Here is a 26,376-nt window from a genome sequence, read left to right as displayed (position 1 = left end):
AATTCACTGGTAATATATTTATTTCTATTTATTTTTAAGACATGCATCTTTTTCCTACACTTACAGTAGCGAAGTATATTATGCGAAACACTCCTCGCAAAATAACTCTTCTCTTTTTTAATCGAGATTATTTGTGGAACTGACAAGGAGCCTTCAGGCTTACCAACACTAACATGTATTTTGCTTTTTCATTCTTTTTATCATAACGTTATTGATAAAATTACACTGGTCAAGACACATTTTGGTGCCAAGAAAGTTTTAACGGTTTTGAGGTATTTTGCTGCCGCTGAATTCGAAAATCACCTTGGTTTTCACGAATTGACTCTAATTTTTTACATATTCCATGGTTTTGCTCCAAAAAAGGGCTAAAAATATGCAAGTTTTGACATTGGTATTTTCATTATGCTATAGCTTTGATGAAACCTTGTATGTCTTTTACAAGCATGTCCATACCTTATTCTTTCATTTTTAACGCGATTCTGTGAAATATGACAATTGTTATTGCAGAGAGCTTTCTATAGGCAAATCATGTTTTATGTGAAAATCAAGCAAAAATTAAATAATGGTACCAGTAAACAACAGATTTTCGTTTGCAAACGTCAAAGCACAAACACTAGCTACTTTTTTTAATAACAATCCAAGTACGTTTAGTAAATTGTTAAAGCACATTTCTCAACCATATAACGTGAAAAGACTAGTCGATGTCTACAAATTTTCTTTAGTAAAACTTTCTGGAATGTGATGTGGCCAAAAAGCATATCTTCCACCAATTCTTGGTAATTTTCAGCTTTTTTGTTTCCAAGGAATTTCTGTGTGACTAAAACAAACGATTGCCATGCAGCAGACCCCTCGTCTGTCATAGACTGCACAAAACGTGCATCTTTTATGAGTTTACGGATCTGAGGCTGTCTGAGGGCCATCAAAAATGCCTGCTCTCAGCTTTTCGATGGTCAAAGCAGGAAATGCTCTGCAAATATAACTGAAGCAGTTCCCAGTCGTAGGCAAGGCTTTCACAAACTTCTTCATCGAACCAAGTTTGATGTGTAGTGGTGGAATGATGATTTTCTCTCTGGCAACTAAAGGTTCATTGATGATGTTAGCTTCACTAACTCCCATGTAATCTATAAGCTACGTGGCCACTCTTTTTTACCAAGTGATAATTACGAGCTCGGCTGTCCCACAAGCAGATAAAACATGGATATTTTGGATAGCCGCTTTGCTGGCCAAGCAAAAAGTTTACCATTTTCAAGTCTACACAAAGTAACCATTGGTGGGAGTCGTAATCCAGTTTTTGTAATACCGTTTTAATGTTATTGTACCCTTCTTTTAGTTTTGCTGAATGGCCAATTGGGAGAGATACATTTCTGTTGCCGTTATGTAACAATTCACACTTTAAACTTCATTTCGAACTGTCTTTGAACAAGCGCCACTCTTGAGCTCTATATTGCGGTAGCCTACTCTCATTTTCAGCAGAAGCCCTTTGATGTCTCATGCAGTAAATAAATGGCTTACTGCATGGAAACAATACCGAATGGAAAATATCACGAAAAGAAAATATCTCGAAAGAAAAATATATGGAATGGACAATACCCATACAAGGAAAAATGATCTACACTGGTAGGTGGCCTGTAGCATTTGAAGGAAAAGTAGTCCCCGTTTATGAAGCCCGCCTCAGGAACTAACGATTTTGAGCTTAATAAGCGGGTGGGCCTGTTAACCGTGAGCTTAATAAGCGGGGAATGCTGTAATCAATAATTTGCAGTGGACTAGAGTGCAATTGTAGTCCACTGGACATTATGTAAGTGTTTCATAAAATATCAACAGCATTGTGAAATCTATTTTCTTTTTATCGTGTTTAATTAGCCTATTCAAAATATCGTAAGAAATTCTAAATGGTCATAAGGTCAACTTTGGTCAAGAAAAAACTTTTTTTCTTGATCAAATGGGTCTTTTTGATCAAGTGGGTCTACGCTCAATTTAATTTACAGAAATGAGAATACTCCAACTGATGTGTAAAAAACCTTGAAGGATAAAACTAGGTTTGGACTTTTCACCATGATCTCCTTCTTTATTTGGTGAGACCTGGCGTACAAAAGCACTCTTGCTTTTTTGCGTTTGCGGAAAGCTAAGCTCGTCTACTTGGCCCGTTCCGCCATTCTAAATTTTGCGGATGGGTCGGACAAAATTTTCGATCCACACTTTCCTTTCACAGGTACCTAGACTCCCTAACCTAGACTCCCCAACCTGGACTCCCCAACCTGGACTCCCCAACCTGGACTCCCCAACCTAGACTCCCCAACCTGGACTCCCCAACCTGGACTCCTCAACCTAGACTCCCCAAACTAGACTCTCCAACCTGGACTCCCCAAACCTGGACTCCCCAACCTGGACTTCCCAACCTAGACTCCCCAACCTGGACTTCCCAACCTACACTCCCCAACTTAGACTCCCCAACCTGGACTCCCCAACCTGGACTCCCAAGCCTGGACTCCCCAACCTGGACCCCCCAACCTAGACTCTCCGACCTGGACTCCCCAACCTAGACTCCCCAACCTAGACTCCCTAACCTAGACTCCCCAACCCGATTCTTTAAAGTCTCTGACCTGGCTATGTTTATTGTGTTCTTCTCGCAGTGTCAATTATTTTGTACTCGTGCGTTGTTGATCAAAATAAAACAGTTCATCACCGCATGCACCAACTCTTCAATAATTTACCACTCGTACCGTATTTCAGGATTATTTCGTTAGCTGAAAAATATTCACTCACACGACACTCGACAAGTAAATAAAATGCGATAATGGTTTATTTGTTTCCTCAAGTAACTAAATCTGTAGCAAGCAATCAACTAACACAGGAAGGAACTAAACTCTGCATTGAAATAGAACAATCAATAAGAAACAAGCCACGGTACATTCTATTGTTTCGTTCATATGAAATTACGTGTATTTGTCAATCAGTGCAGCTTTTACTGTTCATCATCATCGGCGTATAAACAGATCTTTCCAAGCTAGACTGGAGGGCAGGAAATATGTTCTTAATATTGATATAGGCTACGGTATTAATATAATATTTAATGAACTGCTTGTACGGAGGTCATAGGCCACTTCACGGCGTGTATCACACTGGCCTACGTTGCAACCGTTGCATTATCATATTTTCTTTTATTAAGTGTTTATTTAGCGTTTAAATGTTTGTGTATTTTTATACAAGACGCACATTGACTAGAAAACCGCAAAGTCTGTTAGTGCTTCCTGATTTTTGGCCTATGCTTACTCATAACACCCAAATCCGTTACTACTTTCTGAAACCTCAACAGACTGTTTCACCCTTATTGAAGGTGCTGAAAAATGTATTGCAATAGGTCTATTTTTCAAAGAATAACCGAAGTTAATGTTTTCTAGATCCAAATAAGTAACCAACCAGATCATTATATCAAAACACATGTGCTCAATTAGCTCAGTGCTAGAGCCAAGATTGAACAATTAATGTTATTAATAGCCTAGGTAGGCTAACTTAGGCCTACTACAAAAAAGGGCTCCATATCAAGCAAAAAAGCCAAGCAATTCAATTCAATTTTATTTTTTGCTGCTGGCGCAAACATGCACAGAACGGCAAAGTAGGCTAAACATACGAATTTGACACCAACAAAAGGGAAAGATGGCAAAACCCAAAAGTTTGAAATATACATCGATAAAACAGTGTTACCACTATCTTAAAACCAGTAGCGTAGCCAGGAATTTTTAAGGGGGGGGAGTTTGACGACCCAGCGGCGAGGGGTCTGGGGGGCCTCCCCCAGAAAATTTTGAAAAATTACTTTGAATTTGGTGCATTCTGAGAGCATTTTCAACAAAAATGTGGTTATGAATATTCTTGTAAAATAGTGCTGTCCGGTGGCATAGCAAAAGGATAAGATCATGTTTTCTTCGGCATTTTTCGGAAATAAAGCTAAGTCTCTATGTTTTCTTGTTGCTTATTCCTGGCTGAGATGTTTGAATGTTTGGTATTGGCAAAACTCGCTCTTTTAATGCAATTTTGTTTAAAATTAGGCAATTTTTTTTGACTGAAAGCATCATTCTCAATATCGTGACGTCACACGCGTGCCAAAGGGGGGGTTGTAACCCCCAAAACCCCCCCCCTTGGCTACGCCACTGCTTAAAACTGCACAGCCACCAAACCTAGAGGCGAGATGGAAAAAATAATTTTTTTTTGTGAAATAGTCCTACAATTACAATTAACACTTGCAAGTGCAAGGGCGTTTAAACTTTATAACACAATGAAAAATTCAAAAGGTGACAAGTTTCCTGAAATTTTGCTTTGTGAGTCTTCAAAAAAAAAAGCAGAGAAAATTACATCAAATTCGATATCAGTAGGCTACTATTTTCTAAAAACCTCTTCAGCCTGTTTCACTCTTAGTCTACTGCGGGAATCATCAGAAGGTCCTGACCTACATTAGGCAACAATATTTTTCAAAAAATAACCGAAGGCTTTTTTCTTGCTCTTCATGGATTTGATTTGTAATTTTAAAAATCTTTCTCACTTTTATCGTAGGCTACGGTACCCAGGAAAAGTCGTTGATTTGGATGATGAAACCAAAATGGCGCCTTTCTGGTGGCTTCCAGTTGTAGGCTGGGGAAACTTTAGAAAATGGAGGAGGTTTGATTAATTGAACCTTTATCCTCAGACTAGAAAAGCTTCTTTGAGAGCTTAATTGTGGCAGTTTCACATACCGTACCGTAGGTCCGTAGCCTACTTATAAGAACCACTGACGCAAGCCTGGTAACCGAAATTAACAAAGTGGAGTTTCCGGCTGCTGAAGTGTTGTTGTCTGTGAGCTAACCCATCCACGGTGCCGCTGGATGGAGAGCAGTCCTTGGAATGCGTTGCTCAAGCGCATGCCCAAAGAGTCGAACCAGCGCCGCTTGATCATGAAGTCATTATAGTCAAGCGCTATAACTTATAACCAACCGAGCTATCGGGTCTGACGGTAAAATATAAACTCTTGATCCCAGAGACTCTCAAAAAACGAGCGGTTAGCTGGGTAGTCTTAAAGTTAAAACGTTTTGAACTCATGATATCAGCGTTCAGTTTAAGATTGTAGAAAAAAAAGAAAGTCGATTACGGTACCGTGATTAATAGACTCAGGTCATTTCATTGCAACAAGTGAAGTCAATTTAATTTGTTTCAATAGCGCCACATACAAACAAACAAGCCGAGTAAACAAAAAGTAAAAACAAGGCCTTGTAAGTTACAGCGGTTGGTATTATTGCGCAATCAAGAATAGTAGCGAAAAACCATAAGTAGGCTAAGCGGTCATCTAGCCAGCCACCACCCCATAGCAATAAATCTAACTTCACGTTCATGTAACGCTACCAAAACTTAAACATTATGTGTATTTTTGTTTTGTATCACCTTTGTGTTTGTTTTTTGATAAATAAACAACTGATTGATTGAGACAAGTTCCAAACTCAAACTGACATTCCTTTCTATCATTTTTTGAATTGGAAACTTCCTTATTGTCAGCTGTTTTGTACAAAGCGGTGACGTCATTATTTCAGCTTTTGGTAGCAAGCTACCTACCGTACTACTAGTACTACCACTTAGCAAGGAGCCGTGTAAGCGACCAATGTCTGAGAGTTTGCAGCCATTTGTTCTGTGATTCAGTCCTTTGCAGTGGCTTAACAGCAAGTTTGCATTGAGAAAACACAATAGATCCGATCAGCTACTGCTACAATTCCAATGCAAACGTTGCATTTTTGACAGAAAGAGGTGTGGCCTAGTTTTTAAATTTGCTTACAAATTTGACTTTTTACTCATCCTACACTTGACAGAAGATAAATATAATAATCTGATTAAAGCACTGAAAGTTACAAGTGACTTATGAAGAATATCAGGCCACAGAGTTTGGTCTGCAACTAATTGGTTAGAAGCTGGTGTAGCCTACAAGTCTCTGCCCTGGTCAAAAATTTCACTACCTCATACATTGGAATCGACCAAAAACACAGTCCTGAGGAAACTACTTTATCGTTGCTTTACTGTTCATACACTTCCCCCAGTATGTCTTGGTTGATTATAATTTTTTACGTATGATTGCATCATAGCATTTATGACCAGGGCAGAGACTTGTACACCAGCTTTTCGTTATCAATCCATTTGATATTTTTGCTCAATTTGATTCAATTTATTTTTCTTTGTCGGAAAACAACAGCAATGATAAACTTACAAATAGTGAACGGGAACAAAACCAACAAAAGGAAAAGGTGGCAAAACTACAAAAGTTTAAAACATGCATGCGATGCAAATTTAAAAATTACGTACACGAAAGTAAATTAAGCACGGCCACCAAACCTAACAGTTTAAAGTAAATGAATTAGTTGGAAGAACCAGTTGGCTCCACATACCTAAAGCAACTGGAGGTGTGCCAGTTGATGAAACCATGCGAGGACGACTGAACCTTACAACCAATAGCCTATAAAAAAGAAAAATCAACAACACGAGCATTCTAGAATAAACAATGAACATACGGCATATTATTACATATTAAACATATTACATATTATTTACATATTAAACATATTACATATACAAAATACTATGTACAGTGCATCGTTTTAAGTAAAATGGAGTGTTCGCAGCAACGACAGTGGTGTGATATTGAATAGGAATAGATAACTGATGGGTACAGGAATTTAAATTAACTAACTTATTATTTGAGCATGATATTAAACTGATGATCATGAATGATGAAAAATGTAGTGAAGATGCTATGAAAATGGTCTAGATGGCATGCGGGTGACTTCGGTATCGGAGCGGGATGGAGTTTCTTTAGAGTTTTTTGAAATGAATTTCCAACCAAACTTCTGGAGAGTGATACAGCTTCATTGTTGAAGTACTCTTGTCAAACAAATCTACACAACAAAGTAACAGAGAGTTATAAGTTCTGTGAACAAGTATATTATACGTATATAGTTCGGCTAATTGAAGGCGTACTGCATTGGTAACATATTAGCATCTAATAGCAGCCTATTGAAATTGAACAGTTTAAGGTGGTGATGGCAGATGTACGACATTGACAGTTGTAATAAGCTAAGCAGATACAAGGTGTCAAACAGTGAAAGATTAAATGTACAAAAGTGGTATCTATTACACAATGGACGTATGCTAATCGGTTTGATTTTTTGTTTGCAGATGGGTTTTCAGCTTGCTGCTGAATAATGAAACGGTTTCGATTTCAGTAATGTGTTTAGGAAGATCGTTCCAGACTTTAACTCCACTAAATTGGATGGATTGTTGGGTTAACTTTTTCGAGTAATAGGGGAGAAAAAATCGATTGCTACTTCTAGTTGATATGTGATGCAAGTTGCTGTTAAGTTGAAATAGTGAGTTAAAGTTTTTAGGCAGTTGATTATGTTTTAGTTTAAACATGAATTTGCCAGTTTCGATAATATAAAGGTTATCAATTGTGAAAAAACTGTCAACATTGTATTGTGGTTCATGCTTAGTGATCATTTTTATGAATTTGTTGCAAATTTTTTGCAGTTTGTTTACAATGGTAACATGACTATGCTTCCAAGCACTAATGCAATATCTTAGATTGCTTTCAATGAGTGAATGATAGAGAGAAATCAAATTCGCAGTGTTTAAGTAAGGTTTAATCTTGCAGATTATTCCGAAATTTTGTCGCAGTTTTTGTAGCAAGTGAATCATATGAGATTTCCATGACAAATTTTCATTCAGTAAAATGCCTAGGAAACTAACAGTGTTAAGACGTTCAATGGGTTGATTCTGATTGTACACAGATAATGTATGGGTGAAGTTAAAACACTTTGTATTATTATTATTGTTGAATAAAATGTGCTTAGTTTTATTTACATTTAACGACAGCCTATTTGCTGCCAGCCAGTCTGTTACATTTAACATTTCCATATTGGCCAGTTCATAAAGCTCGGTGATACTGTTACCACATAAAAACAAATTGGAGTCATCAGCAAACATTACAAATTCAGAGTGTTGTAAACTGTTACAGAAATCATTTATATATATCAAAAACAGTAAAGGTCCTAGAATTGAACCCTGGGGGACCCCGAAACATATTTTGCGTTTAGTAGACATTGATTGAAATATTTCTACTACTTGAAATCGGTTTAGTAGGTAACTACTGAGCCAGTCATGAGATGCCCCCCTGATACCATAATAGTAAAGCTTGTTTAACAAAATTTTGTGATCAATTGTGTCAAATGCTTTAGACAGGTCTAAAAATATACCAAGGGTGGTTTCTTTTTTTTCAAATGCATTTGAAATTTTACTAACAAGATGCAAAACTGCGAGGTTAGTTGAATGATTTTGTCTGAACCCAAATTGTTGGGGGTAGAAAAAGTTATGGTTTTCAGGAAAATTATACACTCTGTTGTACATTATTTTTTCAAGTATTTTAGAAAAGGAAGATAATAGACTGATGGGGCGGTAATTACTACAGTCTTCAGTTTTGCCTTTTTTGAATATGGGTATTATTTTAGATGTTTTAAATGCCGTTATAAATTTACCGTTAGTTAAGGATAAATTGAAGATGTGGGTCAGTGCTATGATTATGTTTTGTGGTGCAACTTTTAATATCTTTGTTGGTATTTCATCTATTCCACAACTAAGTTTGGATTGAAAAGAAGAAAGAATTTGTTTGACTTCATCAGCAGAAGTGGGGCGCAAAACAATGGATTCACTGATAGGATTTGAAAGATAATCTGAAAATTTGGTACTTGTATTAGGAATTTTATCCACCAGATTTGAAATAAATAATTTTTCCTCAAAAAATAATTTTTCGACAATTTGTTGTATTTTTATCATAGTGGCACAGATCTATGTGTTTAGCTTTATAAACAAACAGTATCTCGATACATACCGTACACAGCAATACCTAGTTCTGTATTTAGTGCATTTTTGGATGCATCCAAAGCATTTGATAGAGTTACTCACAAAATCTTATTTAACAAGTTAGTTTCTCCAAATGTCCCTATGTGTTTGTACGATTTTAGAAGCATTGGTGTAAAGAACAAATAATGAGAATAAAGTGGGAAATAAAATTTCTAACCCCTTCCATGTCACCAATGGCGTAAGGCAAGGAGAGGTTTTAAGTCCTTGCTTGTTTTCTTTTATGTATATATAGATGACTTATCGGCTGAATTAGATTCCCTAGATATCAGATGTAATATTGGTTTGTCTCACTTGAATCACTTAATATTTCCAATGTTATTACATAAAAATTGCTTTGATTGTGGAATTCTTTATCCTTAGACTGAGAAAAGCTTTTTTAGAATTTAATCTTGGCTACAAGTACATGCTTGCAGAGGTGACCCATATTAGCCAAACAAAATTTAATCCGGTCCTTGCCCCTTTACTGTTTTTTCTAGTTCCTCAGTCACATTTTGTTTTAGTGTTGGTATTTTCCAGACTAGTTTGAGGAATTAACTGACACTGTGGTGTATGTTCCACCTTTTCACTGCTACTCATAGTTTTGTTGAATGATTAATTGATGATACTGATTTCCAAATTGATGGAGTTTTATGTATATACACAAGTGTCGATTACCTGGGGCAGGAGGAAGCATCAACTCTGGTCTTAGACAGAAGAGGATGAGATATGGTTGGCCCCTCGGTTTTTTGTTAATATTATATATTTAAAAAAGTTTTTTGTTAAAAATATTTGAATTTGTACTAAATTGATTGATTAATTGAATCTTTATCCTCGGACTGGGAAAGCTTCTTGCAAAGCTTAATCCTGGCAGTTTCGCACACTTGTAAAGGCTTTGAACCACTGACGCAGGCTCGGTCACCGAGATTGACAGAGTGAAGTTTCCGATTGTTGAAGTTTTGTTGCCGGGGAATTATTCCATCCATTAGATGCCACTGAATGAGCAAAGAGCAAACCTTAAAGTGCATTGTGCAGGCGCACACCCCGAGAGTCGAACCAGCGCCGCTTGATCTTGAAGTTTCTTTTTTCCAGAAGTCACGCGCTAACCAACTGAGCTATCGGGGTAGATTTACGAAATTACGTTTGTGTTATGTGGTTTTCTTGATTTTTTTAATGATGTTAGTTGTTATTGCTCGATATCTTGTTTTGTGTTCACACTCCCGCATAGTTTATAACAGAATGTTAACACCTTTTGTGTTTGTTCTTCTGTTGTGTTTGTATGTAGCTCAGTGCAGATTGTAATTAATTTCAGTCATTTATAATTACCATTTTACGGATATCTGTTGTTTCGTTTAGATGAATTTTAAAAGTTACTTTCCTGACGAGGGCAGAGAGTTTTGTCAAAAACGTTTGAATTTATGTAGTTAGGCTATCTTTTTATTTTATACAATGTTTTTGAATTATGCAATTCAATCCTATCATAGACGATCAAAGTTGCTGTCAAATATCAATCTATGCCTCTATGGTATTCAAGGATTATCTCTTTACCAAAGCTATTTAAAAAAGCATCAAGACCTTTGTCAGAAAACTGCCAGTTTTGCGCTGTCTACTAGTATGCAATGCACAAGTCATCTTTGTTGAAATTCCAAATAGTCGGCTTCATCAAATTTTTTATAGCAAATGAAGTGAGCCGGATAGTGCTTTGACAACTTTGGCTTATCTCTTTCACATTAAAAAAGTGTGCCTTGATCGATTGCAAACAAAAAGATAGCAAAATTAAGCAACCATAATGATCAATTTTTGGGGTGTGTGATTGAGCAACACCTGTCAAGGATGGCTCTCCATCTCCATTGAATTAAACCCAATGGGTGGAATAAAAAACAGGGAAGAGTACGGTGAAGCAATGGTTTAACTTAAAATTTGTGTCTGTGCTTGAACAATGCACTTTTAGGACAGAAGTTAAACCACAACAGCAAGTTTGGATTGAGTTTGTAACTTCATTTTGCATATAGCCTGCGAAATGCGAAGCTGTTCAAGCTATTTATTGTAAGTGTGTGAAATGAACAGTGCCAACAACATTCAGACAAGTAGCAAAAGCTGTTTTAGGGGTAGGCTGTACATATGGTTAAAAAAGTTGTCATTCTGGATCATTTTGGTGACACCCCTATTTTGAAGTACCTTGTCTCCTGAGCATTTTAAGCCATAATTCAATAAATTTGGAGAAAAACTGAGGCAGTGCCGGCAAAAACGGTGTCCGGAATGCATAAAATCGAAAAAGACACTTTTAACGTTAATAATGCATTTAATACAGTACGGTATATAATGTCGCCACAACCAGCAATTGGCCTTACTGTTTACAGTGGTGACATTCAAGATGGTCATTGTTTACAGCAGTGTTTCTCAAAGGGGGCGGTATCGGCCCCTGGAGGGGGGGCGTTTTGATTTTGCAGGAGGGGCGGTATGATTACCTCGGCTTAAGGGTAAACGATTTTGTCAAAGAGCTCGTATCTTCGTGGTAGCATTTCCTACCTCATGCCTGGTGGAAAAGGGATTCAGGTGTGTTGTTCTGCTAGTCTGCTACATACCAAACAGCAAAACCAACTTGACAAGTTGACATATCCAATATCCATAAGAAGTGATCTTCGAATGTTTCTCACTGGCTTTACACAGGATGTGAAGAAACTGGCACTTTGTCACCAAGCCCACGATTCATACTGACTACCAGTAGGCCTATAGGGCTCGCAAATATATGTTTGCTTTTCATCAAATATAGTTACTACAAGTTTACTAGTCTCTAAAACCCTTACAGCCTGTTTCACCCTAAAAGGGTGAAAACAGAAATATAATTATATTTGAATAAGGACCTTCTGATGATCCCCCTTTCAGGGTAAAACAGGCTGTAAGGGTTTTAGAGACTGGTAACTAGCCTATATTTGATGTAATTATATCGCTCTGCTTGGCTTTTTGCTTTGCATTGAGCACTTTTGTAGTATTAATAGTATTTATTGTTTTATAGTCGCTTTTCGTAATTAATCGTTTTTGTTGGGGGGTAGTAAAATGGGCCAAAAAAGGTTGAGAAACACTGGTTTACAGTCTTGCAGACTCGAGGAGAGTATTAGAGCCGCACTTTCGCCAGCACTAACGTAATTACTCCGCCAGATTCCAACTGGACTTACGCAAAAGTGATATTTTTTACTTAAATAAACAAATATAGACTCTCGCCATTATTTAAAGCATGCTTGACTCTTGCCCCACTAAAGACCAATTTGCCAGCCTGGTTAACATAGTAAAAATATCGGATTCACTACTAGCAATGCCCACTGTGCTACAGCAAGCAATCAATGTCAGTGGTAGTATTTAATAAGTACCGGTATACTGTTCTGTATACTAGTCATACTGATTCATGATAATAGTACTACATAGCAAACTACTTGTAGTAAAATGCCTTGAATAATCCCTCAATGATGTGGCAGTTATCCAAGAGAAATGTCATATTCTTTCCTGACATATCCCATGAACCAAGTATATTACATGGCATTATCTGTGAGACGCAGCACATTGGACATCAGGCCTGCTTGGATATCTCCATCTCTGATTCACACTTTTATTGGGGTGACTTTCCCTTTCTAAATGCTCAATTGTGTAAGTTGTATCACCATTGTTCTTCATACAAATTCCAAGATGCCAATTTCTTTTGTTCCCAGCATCCTAAATTACAACGCACGGCTCATTTACTTCAACATCAACATCTTCGTTCCTGGATCGTTGTAGATCAGCATCTCCCAGTTCTTGATTAATTATCGTTGTCATATGTAAAATGCAATGCAGTCAATATGTCTTCTTCTAATGGAATTTCTAGAAGGTCACTCACGGAGTCACACTGTTTAGTTAGAATCAAGGACAGGTTCAGTTTCGCCTTGTTCTTTGTGTTAATCGGATTTACTTTGAACAAATTTGGCCCAGTCACTACGTCCACTTGTCCAGTCACTTGGATTCCTGTGGTAGTGAATATTTTGTTGGAGCAGCTTGCTGATCTTTTGGCCAATGACCGACATGGAGAATATTAGCACTGCTGAATATTGAATATTAACCAAGGCAGTGTGCAAGTCCGGTAATATTTGTACAAGCTCTGTTTGAGTGTTTTTTTCAACCATATTTAAAATTGGATGTGTGAAACGGAAAGAAAACCATGCACTTTCAATCCCAACACAACAAAGTCACTCTGCAAATATATGCGAAAAGCTTGCACCAATTGATTATTCGACTTTGTGCTTTCGAGTTTCGAGCAATGGCTTATATTCCGGAATGTGATACAAGATTGTTGCTGCTGTGCATCCAAGCTTCCCAAATCTCCTCTCCTTGAATTGGTTATGCTTCTTCGATTTTTCAGATTCAACGACCTTGTCAAACAATTCGAATTGTCATGACTTATGACCATCATTCACTGCCAGTTTAGATAGAGCTTCCAAAGCAGCAAATACAACACTCTTGCTGGAGGGGAGAAACGATTTTAATGCGGGTATGTGAGCAATAAAATCTTCCGCATGTGGAGTTTTTGCTCGTATTCCAACATTACATTTAAATTACCACGATTGAAGACTTTGCAAGTATGACTGACGCAAAGCAAATGCAAAGGTATTTATTATGGTTTGACCCTAGCGTAGCTGCAATGGATTCCTCAATGCCAAGATTTTTGCTGACATAATCTGTCTTTATTGAAGTACCGTAAAACTTTTTCCCATAGATCAATTGCTGAAACATTTCTATTGCTTGCCAAACACAATCGATGTAACTGCTCCACAATTAATCTTGTAATATTTTCTCTGGTTTCCACTGCAAAAGATAGAGGTCTTAATCGAAATGGTTTACCACCACTGAACCTCATTATTATGGATGTCCATTCTCCTGTAATTCTTCTTTCTGTGGTACTATCATAATGTATTGTTATTGTTTCTTCGTCATGCGCATCCAATATTGCAAGGGCACAATTTTTCTTGCTTTGAATCGCTTGTAAATGTTTTATACCATCAATGACTCGTAGAGAAGGCAACACATGCTTGTAGGATTCATAGTCCGTTGATACGAGATGTTTTTGACATAGTTTCATCTGTTGGAGGCAAATATCCTGGAACATCATTGACCTTGAGGTAATATGTATGGTTGTAAAAAGTCATTGAGATGGTTTTGAAAGCTTGCCGTGATTGCTTAAATGTGATACCCGCTTTGCTACATGTGGTTGCAAGTACCGATTTAATATCTGAAGTGAAATTGCGAACTTTGCGTATGGGTGTGTAACTGTGTACTTTTCTCAAGACTGCATTTGGCTTTTTGGCCTGAAATCTGGGATTTTTCATAGTGTGCAATCCGAAACACTGTTTTTGCCGGCACTGCCTGGAAAATAACTCAAATGACCAAGTTGAGGTCTTAAAACAATCAGCTGAGCATACTGAATAACTTGAAGGTGTCACCAATTGACTTTGAGATACCCCATATGTATAGCCTACCCCTACTGTTATGCACTTTTTTCATTTGTTTTGTGGTGATGTTGTTGCTTGATTGACCGACTAATTTAATCCTGAACGAACGACATTCATTGCGTTGTATTTAACTAAGTTCTACACAGGGATATCTATAACCACGGGATTGGAAACTCTATCTAGTGCTATGCATCAGTAGGGTCATCACATTACTAAGACTACAAAAAGATTAACAAAATAAAATACCGACTAAAAGATATACAAAACTCGATTTTACAATAATAATACAAAATGTATACTCACATTAAAACTTAATTGATGTATAAAAGTACATTTACGCTGCTACAAAAAAAAACGATGCATCCAAAAAATGAATGAATGCAACAAGTCCAAAAACCTCCTACTGTTGTTCTTTAGCATTTTGCGTACTGCAAATCGGATCAGAAGTAAATGAGGAGTGTTCAGAAATCAGTGAAATATGCTGTTGTATCATCAACTTGTTCACAGACCAATCCAGTACGAAACCAATCCGTTCAAGATGTCATCAGAACTAAAACCAACAGTCATTTTGGGAATTTTATTGAGCAGCAATCAAAATACCACATGACTGCACCAATGGAATACAAACAAATAAACAAACGAGGCAAGCGTAGACCTTACAATTTACAGCAGGTGAATTGATTGTTACACTTTTGGTTGTTCGTTTAGCCTACTTGCTTCCCTTTGAGGTCAATTTATGTGATTATTTATCACAGCAGTGCACAAAGAAAAGTGACCCTACTGGTGTATAAAATGGTTTTCAGTTCAACAGAGTTTCCAATCCCGTAGTTATAGATATCCCTGGTTTTACATAAGCATGTGATGGGTTTTCGCTATGTGTCTTCCAGATCGTTTGATCAACGTTATGTAATTACAGACAAACTAAACGGTGCACAAAATGATGCACAACAGACTGACATGTACTTGTAGACATGTAAGTCCAAGAACATTAGGCCTACTCTTCTACTTTAAGATTTTAATGATTTTAACTAAAGATTTTAAAATATTTGGACCAAGCGACTTGCACTGATGTTTAAATAATTTAGTGCAAATTATTTTGCTTGGTAAATAATTGAAATGTATGCAAAGCAGCTTTACTGTAACATTTTCCTTTCTATTTACACATGGTTTAGTTGTTCTTTCATTTACATACTTTGCATTTTACCTTGGTTACTATGAAATCTGTAAATTTATTCAATACTTTTAGCTGCTCGAAAGTTTATTGAATGCTGAGTGAGAGATTTTGAAGAAATGGAAGGTTCAGCATAGTCCTTGACATGCTGTGAATATGTTTAGCATAGATTTAAAGAGACGCACATAATCTAACGCAGGGGTTCCCAACCGGGGGTACTCGTACCCCTTGAGGGTACGAGATTAAACATCAAGGGGTACGAAGATCCTTGGGCCACAGAGCAGCTTTTCAAACAGGTTTCACAGTACAGTTTTATTTTGGAATTGTAAACGATTTATGCCATTACGGTCTTTGCTTTGAAAAAACAATTATCTACAATAATTGTTGTTATTTAATTGGCTAAGTAAACTCATTGTCTCATAACAATGTTTTTTTTACTTGCTGCTGCTCAAAATGAAAATGGAAACCTTGCTAATTTTCTTTGTCTTGATCAAATTGCTAATAACTCTTTGCTGCAAAATGTCAAAAATGAAATTATTTCCCATTTAAAGATGCTAGTTGATTCTTTCATTGGTTACTTTTTTGTGGTGAATTGAATTATTTCCAGCATTGGATTATAAATCCATTTCTTTTTGACTTAACAAAAATGTCGGATGAGGATAATTTACAGGAGAACATTATCGAAATGAAAAGCTGCCAAAAATTGAAACTGCTATTGGACAAATCAAAGTTAGAAGATGTTTGGTATGTTGCTATGAAGCCTTCCCAAGTCTTGCTATGGAAGCCATGACAGTCTGCAACTGGAAGATGATTTACGTGTTGCCTTGAGAAAAATCGAACCATCGTTTGAGCGAATTTTATCAATGAAGCAGCAACAAATATCTCACTGAGAAGTGACAAACAAAATAACTGACATTTAATTTCTTTTGGTAATTTTTGCATGCTTGTGTGAAATATCGGTTTAATGTTTAATTGAGCTATAAAGCAATTTAATTTAGCAATATATACCTGAAAAATTCAATCAGAATTTTTTTGGGGGTACGAAGAATGCTCTGACCTGACAAAGGGGTACGAACAGCAAAAAAGGTTGGAAACCCCTGATCTAACGTCTAATCGTCATGTACATTGTACAGGTGTGACAATGTCTGGTCATGTGAATAAATCTTGTAAGGAACCATCTAAGAATATTGTGTTGGCGTTGCATAGACGTTCCATTGGGTTGCGTGGTTACAACACGTTCTGTGACCCTCTCCATCAGCATGCAGAACTCTGTGCTGCCACCATGTGTAGCAACAATCAAAAAGCTATTCTCCCTTCGAGAACTCGATCAACCTTCATGTCAGCTTTCACTTCCGACAAAAAACTTGTAGCTAGTTGCCATGGCGACCACAACATCCACTTAACTGACATCAACACAAGGAAAGTGGTGAAGACTTTAGTTGGCCATGAGAGGTCGCCGTGGTGTATTGCGTTTCATCCAAGTTCAAATGACATTCTGGCAACCGGATGCTTGAATGGAGAGGTGAGTGCACTTTTACAAGTAATGAAACTATTTGTTATTGCTTGTAACTTCTATGTATATTTTATGACATCTGCAATGAGTTGTGAAATGCGCATTTGAACAAAGAATTTCTTCACCTTGTTTGAGCTTGCATCTGAAGTTGCTGATACTGTTATAGATAGTTTTGTAAGATAGTAATCATCACATAATAAACAAACAAGTAGTGGAATACCGTACATTTAACATTGCAATCAAATGTATTTGGTAAGCATGAATAAATTGAGCAGAAAAATGTCAATCTGCTTAAAAATGTTCTTTGAAAGCATTTGCGTCTAGGCTGCTGGAGCGACAATAAACAAGTTTGCTAATTTTCCAAACACTTTTTGCTTAAATTTATTTTATCTGAGCTCAGGTGCGTGTGTGGGATCTGCATGGTGGCGGTAGTGAGTCATGGATGTGTGAGGAGATGGACGACTCAGTGACGATACAGTCCCTGTCCTTCCACCCAATCGATCAGGTCTTGCTCATAGCCACCGGCAACGAAGTACATTTTTGGGATTGGAGCCTTCCAAAGCCATTTGTCTCAATCAAAACTGGAAGTTCTGCCGAAAGAGTAAGTTTGTGATTTTTTTGGTTGATTGAAAACACCTTTTTAAAAGGGGTTTCTGTTTTTATGATAAGAAGGTGCAATTATTTTAGTGTGCTTTGTTACCCATAATAATGTTTTATTCTTGTTTCGTCATCAACGAGCTTATGCCGTAAAACGTTCCTGCTGCAATATGTGATGGGCCAACTGATTAGACAATTATTTTGAAGCAAGGCACATGTCTGTTGAGTTAGCACAGAACCAGATGGCTAAGGAGGTTTTAAAGTCAAAACTGTACTTAGTGTAGTCCTAGTTGCTGCAAATGAACTGAAAATAAAGTTTTATTTAACAAATCACACAGTTTTATCTTCTGACTACACCCAATGATTAGTGACATGGGAAGTTATCGTGCTGGGTTCAGGTTAGATTTCAACTTTCTGGTCAATATATTCACATGAGCAACTGACAAGCTCAGTTTGGAAGCTATTTGTGTCATGAGTTGTATTCATGGGAACATCCAATGTCCACATGTCGTGACCAATCGTAGATGGCACCAAGCATACAATTATCCTTCAGGATGTAGCTTGTTGGATCATTACGGTAAAGCGGAAAATTTCAATGTCACCAGTCACCCCACGTATTGTCCGTTTCATCATGCAAATTGGGTTTTCTCTCCACCTGTGGGTTGGCTGATTTTTTTCATCGCATCTTCTCCTTAGCCCAACTTCCTCACCTCTAGCATATTAACCAGTTTTTCAATCCTTTTCTCTTCTCGTTTTTACCCCACACATTACACTCACCATTGTCTTTTCCGGTTTACTTAGAATGCCAGTTCACTTTATCTTAGTATTCAAGTCTCGGATACTTGTGCTCAGAATCCCAATATGGAAGAACTCATCAAAATGATCGTAAGCTCAGAAATTAAAAATTTCAAAAATGAAACAAATTATTATTTTATACGTTTTGTAGTCGGCATTGCATCTTCTATTGTTTCCTCCAGGTTCAACTCGTGAGATTCGATTCTTTTGGAGGTCACATCCTCACTGGAATCCTCAACGTTGAGGAGGAAGATCGAGCTCAAGGAGACGAAGAAACTCCCACCTCTGAATTTTGTGAGAATCTGGGAGATGATTCTGAATTGAATTGTTAGAATAAATGGAACTTATCTAATCTCTTTGTTTGATATTCTTGATAAGCAAGAGGATGATTTACGATTGATAGGAAGTTGTATGTTTAGATGGCTGGAGACGAGCTACCTCAATAAGCAGCCGACCGAGCAGGGGGGTAAGTCCTATGTGGATCGTTCACTTTTTAGAGATAATGCCATCAACTCGATGTTGTGACGTTTCGTCTTGTCCCTCCCGTTTGTCTAACTCGCCACCACCCGATTAATGTTCTTGAGATCACTGCTCTTGCATCTAACATCTTGTTCTCATTTACAGCCTTCCTCCAGCATCCGGCAGCAGTGGTTACACTACTGGCTCGCCAACGGATCTCCTGCTGTTTCCAACAGATCCTCTCGCCCGGCAACCGCTTCATATAACCTTCGTGGTCGCCATGCCAACCGCTCTAGTGGGACAACAGACAACAGCGCCCCATCCGACTACAGTGATGCGGCCCAACTTAGTCCTGTGAGTGACACAATCGTCCCCTTTCATTTGACGTCCCAGCGTTCTCGAGACGTCGCGCATGCGCACTCGTACTCACGTGATCACCAACGCATCCTCCACGCTCGAGTGAGCGTGAATGCGGAGATCCAGCATCAGTACAACAGATTGGAGCTTCTCCGGGAAGAAAGGAGGAGGTTGGAGCGCCGTCTGAGGCAACTGCAGAACAATCCGAGAGGTCCGAGAAGCGAGGTTCCTACCGACACGTCACAGAACTCTTCGTCGACGCCAGCGACGAATGAGGAAGCGACCGACTCATGGGGCTACGTCAGAGCGTCGCTACAGAGTCTCGGGCGATACGCCTATGACGATTACAATGAGATCACGGATCTTCTGGTGTCCCGGATGCGGACGCGGCTATTGCAAGACTTAAGTTCCAGCAACGTCCAGGTGGCGGTTGATTCCAACAATCCCACTCCATCGCCCTCCTCTGAACCTCCGTCAAACCCGAACCCACTGGAAACTCTTCTATCTCCCCCTATCCCCACAAATGACTTCGGAGCGTCATTGTTTCCCGACCCAGTGATATCTCCGCCGTCTTTTTCCTCCACTCAAGCGCCTTCCGTCCCTCATGACGAAGACGACCCTGCCCCCCCGAGAAACCCGTTGGAAACGATCTACCGACGACGACGAACCGCCCGAATAAGTTCCCGACGAAGGCGACGACAAGATCCGAACAGCGCCACTCGCCCACCCACGTCACAACCCAACGAACCCGGTAGGTCGTTAGTTTGTTGCTGCGTTCGTTGAGTCTTGATTTTGAACTCATCTTACGTTGATTAAGTGTTTGCCAAGTATGAAAATAATAGCGCGGGTGTTTCCCCATGGGAGGATACTTTTGATGACGATCTTCAATTTTACCTTCGGCAGATGGCGCTAGCACTGAATCCCCCAACGAACCCATCGTTGGATCTTCTTCTACTTTCCGCGACCGCTACTCCGTCTTGGAACGGATCAGACAAACCAGGTGAGCATGAAACTTGATTTGTGTCAAATCCTTACGCTTGAGTTATTGTATTTAGAAGTGTCTGGACCAGACCACACTCATGTCAACAACCATTCGTCGTTGAGTAGTTATCATCTCTGATGGATTCTCTTACTTTCGTTGCACTGACTGTAGCTGTCACTTACACCGAGATATATTCAGCTATTTTTTAGCTGTTTCTAGTCTTTAAAATAATCTCAATGTTTTATGTAATAAACTAAAGGAATGTTTATCCTCGGTCTGAGAAAGCCTCTGTAGAAAGTTATTTCCAGGATTTACGCAAACTTGTAGACTGTAGAGGTTTCGAACTACTGACGCATGCCCGGTCACCGAGATTGACAGAGTGAAGTTTTTGTTAAAGTGTTTCCTGTAAATTCTCTCCTCCACTTGGTGCCAATATATTTTTGTACTTTGTTCCCCAACTGCACAGTGCACACCCCGAGAATCGAACCCTCGTTCTTACCGCTTTTGCATTTTCAAAGGCGTGCACGTCACAGACTCCCCTCAAACCGTCCTCCCCCGACACCAGCAAGCTTCTCCGTTTGGCCAATTCCTGATCCTTCCCCAAGTCTCTACGAGAAAACTACTTTCCGCCTCCAGTGGTGGGACTTTTTTAAAGTCGAGATTCCGGACATTAGCAGGTGATGTTACAAATAACCCACTTTGCCTTTGATAATGCTTTGAAGTGTTCCTATGAAACCTGTGCCGTAGTTTTTGTTCAGCTTACAAAATGTCATCATTTTTTGTATGAGCCTTTCGCCGTCAGGTAACCGGGCCCAGGGACTCTGTCTTGTACCGGCTTCAAATGAGCATCAGGGCGGGTGTCGAGCTGCCATTGTGTTGTGTCGTCATCCAAATGACATAGACCATGATGGACACGCGGTTGATGACGTTTCACGCTCAAGTGGACCATGCGCCTGTTCGGGTGACATGTTTTCCAAGAAATGTTTGGTCGATATTTGTTTGCGGCTCAAATGGGGTCAGCCTAAGAATGGCTCCCTCCCTAGTGGTGAGGGCACCTGTGGGTGTGGTGTAGGAAACCTTACATCAATCGCGCAATGTACTTAGTTCCAAACGCATGGATGACAAAACAATTGATGATTCGAGAATTATAAGTTGGTGCATATTCAGGATCATTCCTGCTCCACACTGCCGCAAGTGTCTTGCGTCACAATGTTGTTGCGCTTCATCGATGTAACATTGTTGGTAACCCCCCTTTTGCCCCCCAGGAATGATGCGAACGTGGTCGCCCCTGAATGCAAGATTCATAACGATTCGAGTGTGGCCATATCCAACGATGTATCCAAGGTGGCCTCCCTCATATGGTCCGGGGAGAGTTACCCCCATCTGGTGCAAGTGGGAGTATTCTCCTTGGAGAAGCAATCACTTGGTCAGCTTCTATACAGGTAGGCATGGGGCTTGATAACAAAGTCATGCATTGTGTAACAATCAGATGAACAGAAGGAAGTCGCCTGCCGCACTAAATGAATATAATCAAATTTGTTGTAAAGTTTGATTTTTCTTTAGTCCTGGAGTATCTTCTGTATTTCACCTTGACGTTATTTTAAACCATTTATTTTTAGAAAAAGTTTTGGGCCCTCCCAGTATGCGGTGTGTTTGTCTCTTTCTCCCCTGGGCAACTACCTCGCTGTGGGCCTCAAGTACTATTCCTACCTGAACGTCGGTTTACTCTCGGGCAGGTCAGTTGGTCACATCACACAGTTTGGATTTTTACGTCTCGGATGCGATTGTGACGTCATTTTGAAATAGCAACGTCATCACTCACGTAATGCTAACGTTGGTTATTTATTCAATTTCATTCAGGGGCGCAACGGCGGAGATATTGAGGATAGGAAAGTGTGGTGCGTTGCCAGGGCAGCAGCCTGTGTACAAAGTCCACCACCCAGGTATTCACAACATTTGGTCATGCATTGTTATGAGGCTCTCATCAAGTAGGACTGGTTGTTGTGGGATAATTTTGGGTTGTGAAAGCCACGCACATCGGCAGATCACTGGGGTCAATGTAGGCGTTCGCCCGGGGCTGTAACAATTAGTGAAAGCGTTGAACGACAGAGTAGTGGCCTAAAATTATAAAAATTGCCATAAAACCGAATGGAAGTCGTAGATGAATCCCTTACCACCCAGACCACAGTGACAGTTGCATCGAAACTCTATGTTGATGGTTTTGTTGCAGCTTTCAATCGAGATAGTATTATGTTTGGTTGTTTGCAGCCTACCACCGCTCACACCGGCTTGGATGGCATTGCAACTTCGTCAATGCCTCACTAGCTTCCACAACGAGACCGTAGATACAATCACTGACTTGGTGAACCTCACGTGGTTGTCCGCAGACGACCGAGTGATGATTGTGACGTAACTTTTGAACATGTTCGTTTCAGCGATGTCAGACACCCCCCAGAGGTACGCGAGCATCAACACGATTGCCTGGCTCCCCTCTGTGGGGGAGGGGCTACTCTATGGGACCAACAATGGGGAGTTGAGGTTCTGCTACACCAAACGACCCCCTGTACCCGGAGGAGATCCCAAGCGATAGCATCACAATGTGCAATTGGATGAAGTGGTATCACGTGACTAATTTAAGCAGCTTGTTGTCGTTGTTCTTGTTGAAACGATGGCGTCATGCGTGACAACGTTTCGGTGACCGATAAAGTCGCATTTTCTGGTCGCCCAAACCTGACCCGGCTTCCACGAGATGCCTTGCAGGGGATTACAGTATTTGAAATTAATTTTGATTGATGAGAAGACACTACCTAACTTAGAACATCAACTCTTTGTCTCGTCACCGTAAGTCTCGCTTGTGACGTCGATCAGCTGCATGACGCTCTATTCGTCCACGCGTCATAAGCTCATCTGTGGCACAATAATTGTCGACGCCTTTCCCTGGCTGTGGTTCAATAAAAAACTTCCTTGAAATTTGTGGCATGTTTTACGTCAGTTAGGAACACTGTACATGCGGAGGCTTCCAACAAAGTTCGCTCCTCGAACGCCACAAGATGAGCCTGGAAGGTGTGTCGTTGGGGGGACGAGAACCTGTGGCACTGTCTTTCCCAATGCTTAGACCGTAAGGTGGCTTAGCTTGTGAGCAGCAGCAATAGGGACAACGTTTTTTTGACATAGCCACTGGGAAGAAGTGCCGCTTTACATCACAGTCGGTTACTTGAGCGCCTTTTTGAACTGACCGAAATTATGAAACTACAATGTAGAAAAAGCAAGGGCCTACCTGGAAAAGTGAAGTTAATTTGTTCTGTTCCATAGCGGCGCCAGAAGCCTATATAAAAAAAATGGCAGAGAAATGAAATTGTCAAAACATTTGCCATTAATTGTGGTCTACTATCAGGATGGCAGTAGGCACTATCAGGATGGCAGCGAAAGACCATCAGCGGAATATTCGTTCCAAGAGTAAAGCGTGTGACGTAGCCTACATGTGGCGCCAGATAATTTCAGAAATTTTCACAAGTGCTAGGTCTATTTCTAATCTAATCAAATAAGTTAGCTAAAAAACACAATGCTTCAAACTTCAAAGTCAAAACTCGCCAATCTTGATTATTACACTGGGCAACATCAAATTTATTCCTCAAATGAAAATATATGACTTATACTAACTGTGGGATGCTGATTCCAAATCTGACCTCAGATTTATCCTATCACGTCAGGTTTGTGAGAAACGATAACAGCAAATTGTTACTTTTGCCAAAAGTGTAAGGTTTGACGTTACGTTTATTACACATTCATATTGTGCTACATCCAGAAATCCAGGCCATGGAGTGCATAAATAGCTGAAATACATCTACAAACTACAATTGTGATACTAATTTGTTTTGGAAACAACATTATTAACAAAACAATAATATCAAGCTAAAAGTGACGCTAAAAGTATAATTGACCCCCCCCCCCCTGTTTTGCATGAAATAACCAAGATTTAAGAAGGCTTATGGCAATGCTTGTCCAGTAACCTTATTTAAGCTATTTTGGCCTGTCTAACACTAACCTTTCACTATGGCACTGCATAGGTTGGTGGTAAACGGTACGCCAAATCTTCCACTTTTGGCAAAAATAAGGTATGTTTATTATCATATCTCAAAAACGTGATGTGTTAGAAAAAATCTAACACCAGATTTGGATTCAGCATGGCCACATTAGTCTAAGTAAACTTGAAACGAGCAAGGAATAAAAAATAAGTTGGAAAATGTTGCCCAGTGTTATCTCCAATTCGAGGTTAAGTTTCGATTGATTCCCGATTAGTTCCAAACTCCATTAGGCCTAATCTACAGATTTCTAGACTGCATTAATCTAAAAAAAGGTGTTTCCACCGTGCCATATTTTAAACTCATTGTTCTGCTTTGGTATCATGCACGCTATAACGTCCTCGTTTTGTCGTTTCTACCTTTTTCTAGACCTCTGCTATGTATTGTTTTTTTTATTTTGATGGTCAGGAATAAAAACAAACTAAACTGAAAAAAGAGAAACTCATTGGAATCTCAGTTGAAGTTGTGTAAGTTAAATTTTCTCTGTAAGGAATCGCATGAAACCTTGTGCTGGGTTTTGTTTGCCTTTGATCGGTTTTGATGACTGGAGGGTTTGTCGGAATGTTTATTGGGTGTCGTATTGTAGGCTATGTCCCAATTGGAGAAGTTTGCCTCAAGCCAAACAAAAGAGCCGCATTAAATAACGACTCATTGACTTCAACACCATTCGTCATAGCACATGACTATGGAACTGTGTTCCGAAAGCTAGTGCAATTCGCTATTACCACAGCAAACTCGCGGCACCATGCTAAAACAGGTCGTAGCCTAATTATCTACATCGTGAACTTGACAGGTCAGTGTACAATGGACAGTGATTTTTGAGATTTCTACTCCATCAAACCAGACTTCACTCTAATCCGACTCCGAAAAATCTGATCATTTTGAACTCCGAATCCACCCCACTCCAAAATCAAATTCTGCTGAGTTAACGTGACAGGCCTACTAGCCAATGCATAGACCTATATGCTAACACGAAATATTTCAGGGTGCAAAATTATTTGTCAACTTTAGTAGCACGTAAATATCTTGAGCAGTGCACACTGCACAGTCATATAAGCAATAGGCTACTGCTACGTCGAAAATTGTGGAGACAATTTTCATTATTTCTTCTACAAGAAAAATTAGCCTATAGGCTACGGTATTTATTTAATTTAACTAAAATGCGAAGTTGCTAAATCAATCTCCGAGTCCAAGTCCACTCCACTCCGAAACTTTTGGGAAAGGTGAAACTTTGAATCCATTCCATTTTCTGAAAATCTAGCATAGCCCTACTCCTGTCCCGTTCTACTTCATGGTCAACTCCATCACAGACATTAATTTTTAAAGTTGCCAGAAGATAACATGGCCAACTTTAAAAGTATTGGCACCACCAACAAGAAAAATATGATTTAAAAAGATTTGTATTTTTTAAAAGGAATCTTCATTTTTTTTTGATATTTATGCTCAGGGAATCATAATTCCATGAATCCTAGTATATGCTGCTTACATGATATGAGCCAAAATATGTTTTCTGCCGTTGCATTTTTGTCATCCCAACACATTTATTTTATTCAGTAGCTTTCATTAGTTGCAATGATAAATATTTCACTAGAAACGAAGTGATTTGTATTGTCGTTTTATTTTATTCGTATTGTCGCAATTGTCGCAACAGACAAAAGAAAAGGTTTCTCTCTCTTCTCTCTCTCTCTTGTAAGCTTAGTTTAAATGGCAAAATCGTCATTTCCGTAGGGTGGCAATTGACTTGTAGACCGTATGGTCGTTTCGTTGTCTCCCAGTCGGTATGAGAACTTGTGTAACTTTGCATTGTGTACATTTGCATATTTCAAACATCTACCTATGTTTCTGTTACTGACAAATAAAACATTGATTGATTGATTGATTGATTTGAACAAATCTTTGTTGTCTAAAATCTTGATTTAAAGTAATCCAAGTTTAAAATTTCTAAAACAAATTTTCAATTAACATTTCTTTTTACTAGCTTTTAGTTTTTTACTCAAAGTTGCTTCAAGTAGAATTACATCGAAGTTTGCTTGAAATGAAGC

General features: G+C 39.1%; 1 protein-coding gene across 1 annotated transcript; it reads left to right on the top strand.

Moving 5' to 3' along the window:
- The first annotated feature begins 526 nt into the window (after nucleotides 1–526).
- Nucleotides 527–23,214, top strand: LOC145767185 (activating molecule in BECN1-regulated autophagy protein 1A-like). The gene is made up of 12 exons (XM_082578959.1): nucleotides 527–1,617; nucleotides 16,683–17,071; nucleotides 17,463–17,663; nucleotides 18,637–18,748; nucleotides 18,874–18,920; nucleotides 19,079–20,021; nucleotides 20,174–20,270; nucleotides 20,771–20,929; nucleotides 21,518–21,694; nucleotides 21,872–21,988; nucleotides 22,113–22,195; nucleotides 22,688–23,214. The coding sequence occupies exons 1-12, from the start codon at nucleotides 1,575–1,577 to the stop codon at nucleotides 22,840–22,842; spliced, it is 2,523 nt and encodes an 840-aa protein (XP_082435085.1). The 5' UTR covers nucleotides 527–1,574; the 3' UTR covers nucleotides 22,843–23,214.
- Nucleotides 23,215–26,376: the final 3,162 nt, after the last annotated feature.

This window comes from Aplidium turbinatum, chromosome 3 (assembly GCF_918807975.1).
Source record: "Aplidium turbinatum chromosome 3, kaAplTurb1.1, whole genome shotgun sequence".
Taxonomy (NCBI): domain Eukaryota; kingdom Metazoa; phylum Chordata; class Ascidiacea; order Aplousobranchia; family Polyclinidae; genus Aplidium; species Aplidium turbinatum.
The sequence above is the reverse complement of the archived record's forward strand: the minus strand, read 5'-3'. Positions and strand labels throughout refer to the sequence as shown.

Bases quoted from the DNA above. Each gene is read 5' to 3' on its own strand.
- LOC145767185 (XM_082578959.1), top strand. From the start codon at position 1,575: ATGGAATGGACAATACCCATACAAGGAAAAATGATCTACACTG. The intron at 17,664-18,636 runs GTAAGTTTGTGA...TGTTTCCTCCAG, and splicing joins CTGGAAGTTCTGCCGAAAGA to GTTCAACTCGTGAGATTCGA. The intron at 21,989-22,112 runs GTCAGTTGGTCA...AATTTCATTCAG, and splicing joins GTCGGTTTACTCTCGGGCAG to GGGCGCAACGGCGGAGATAT.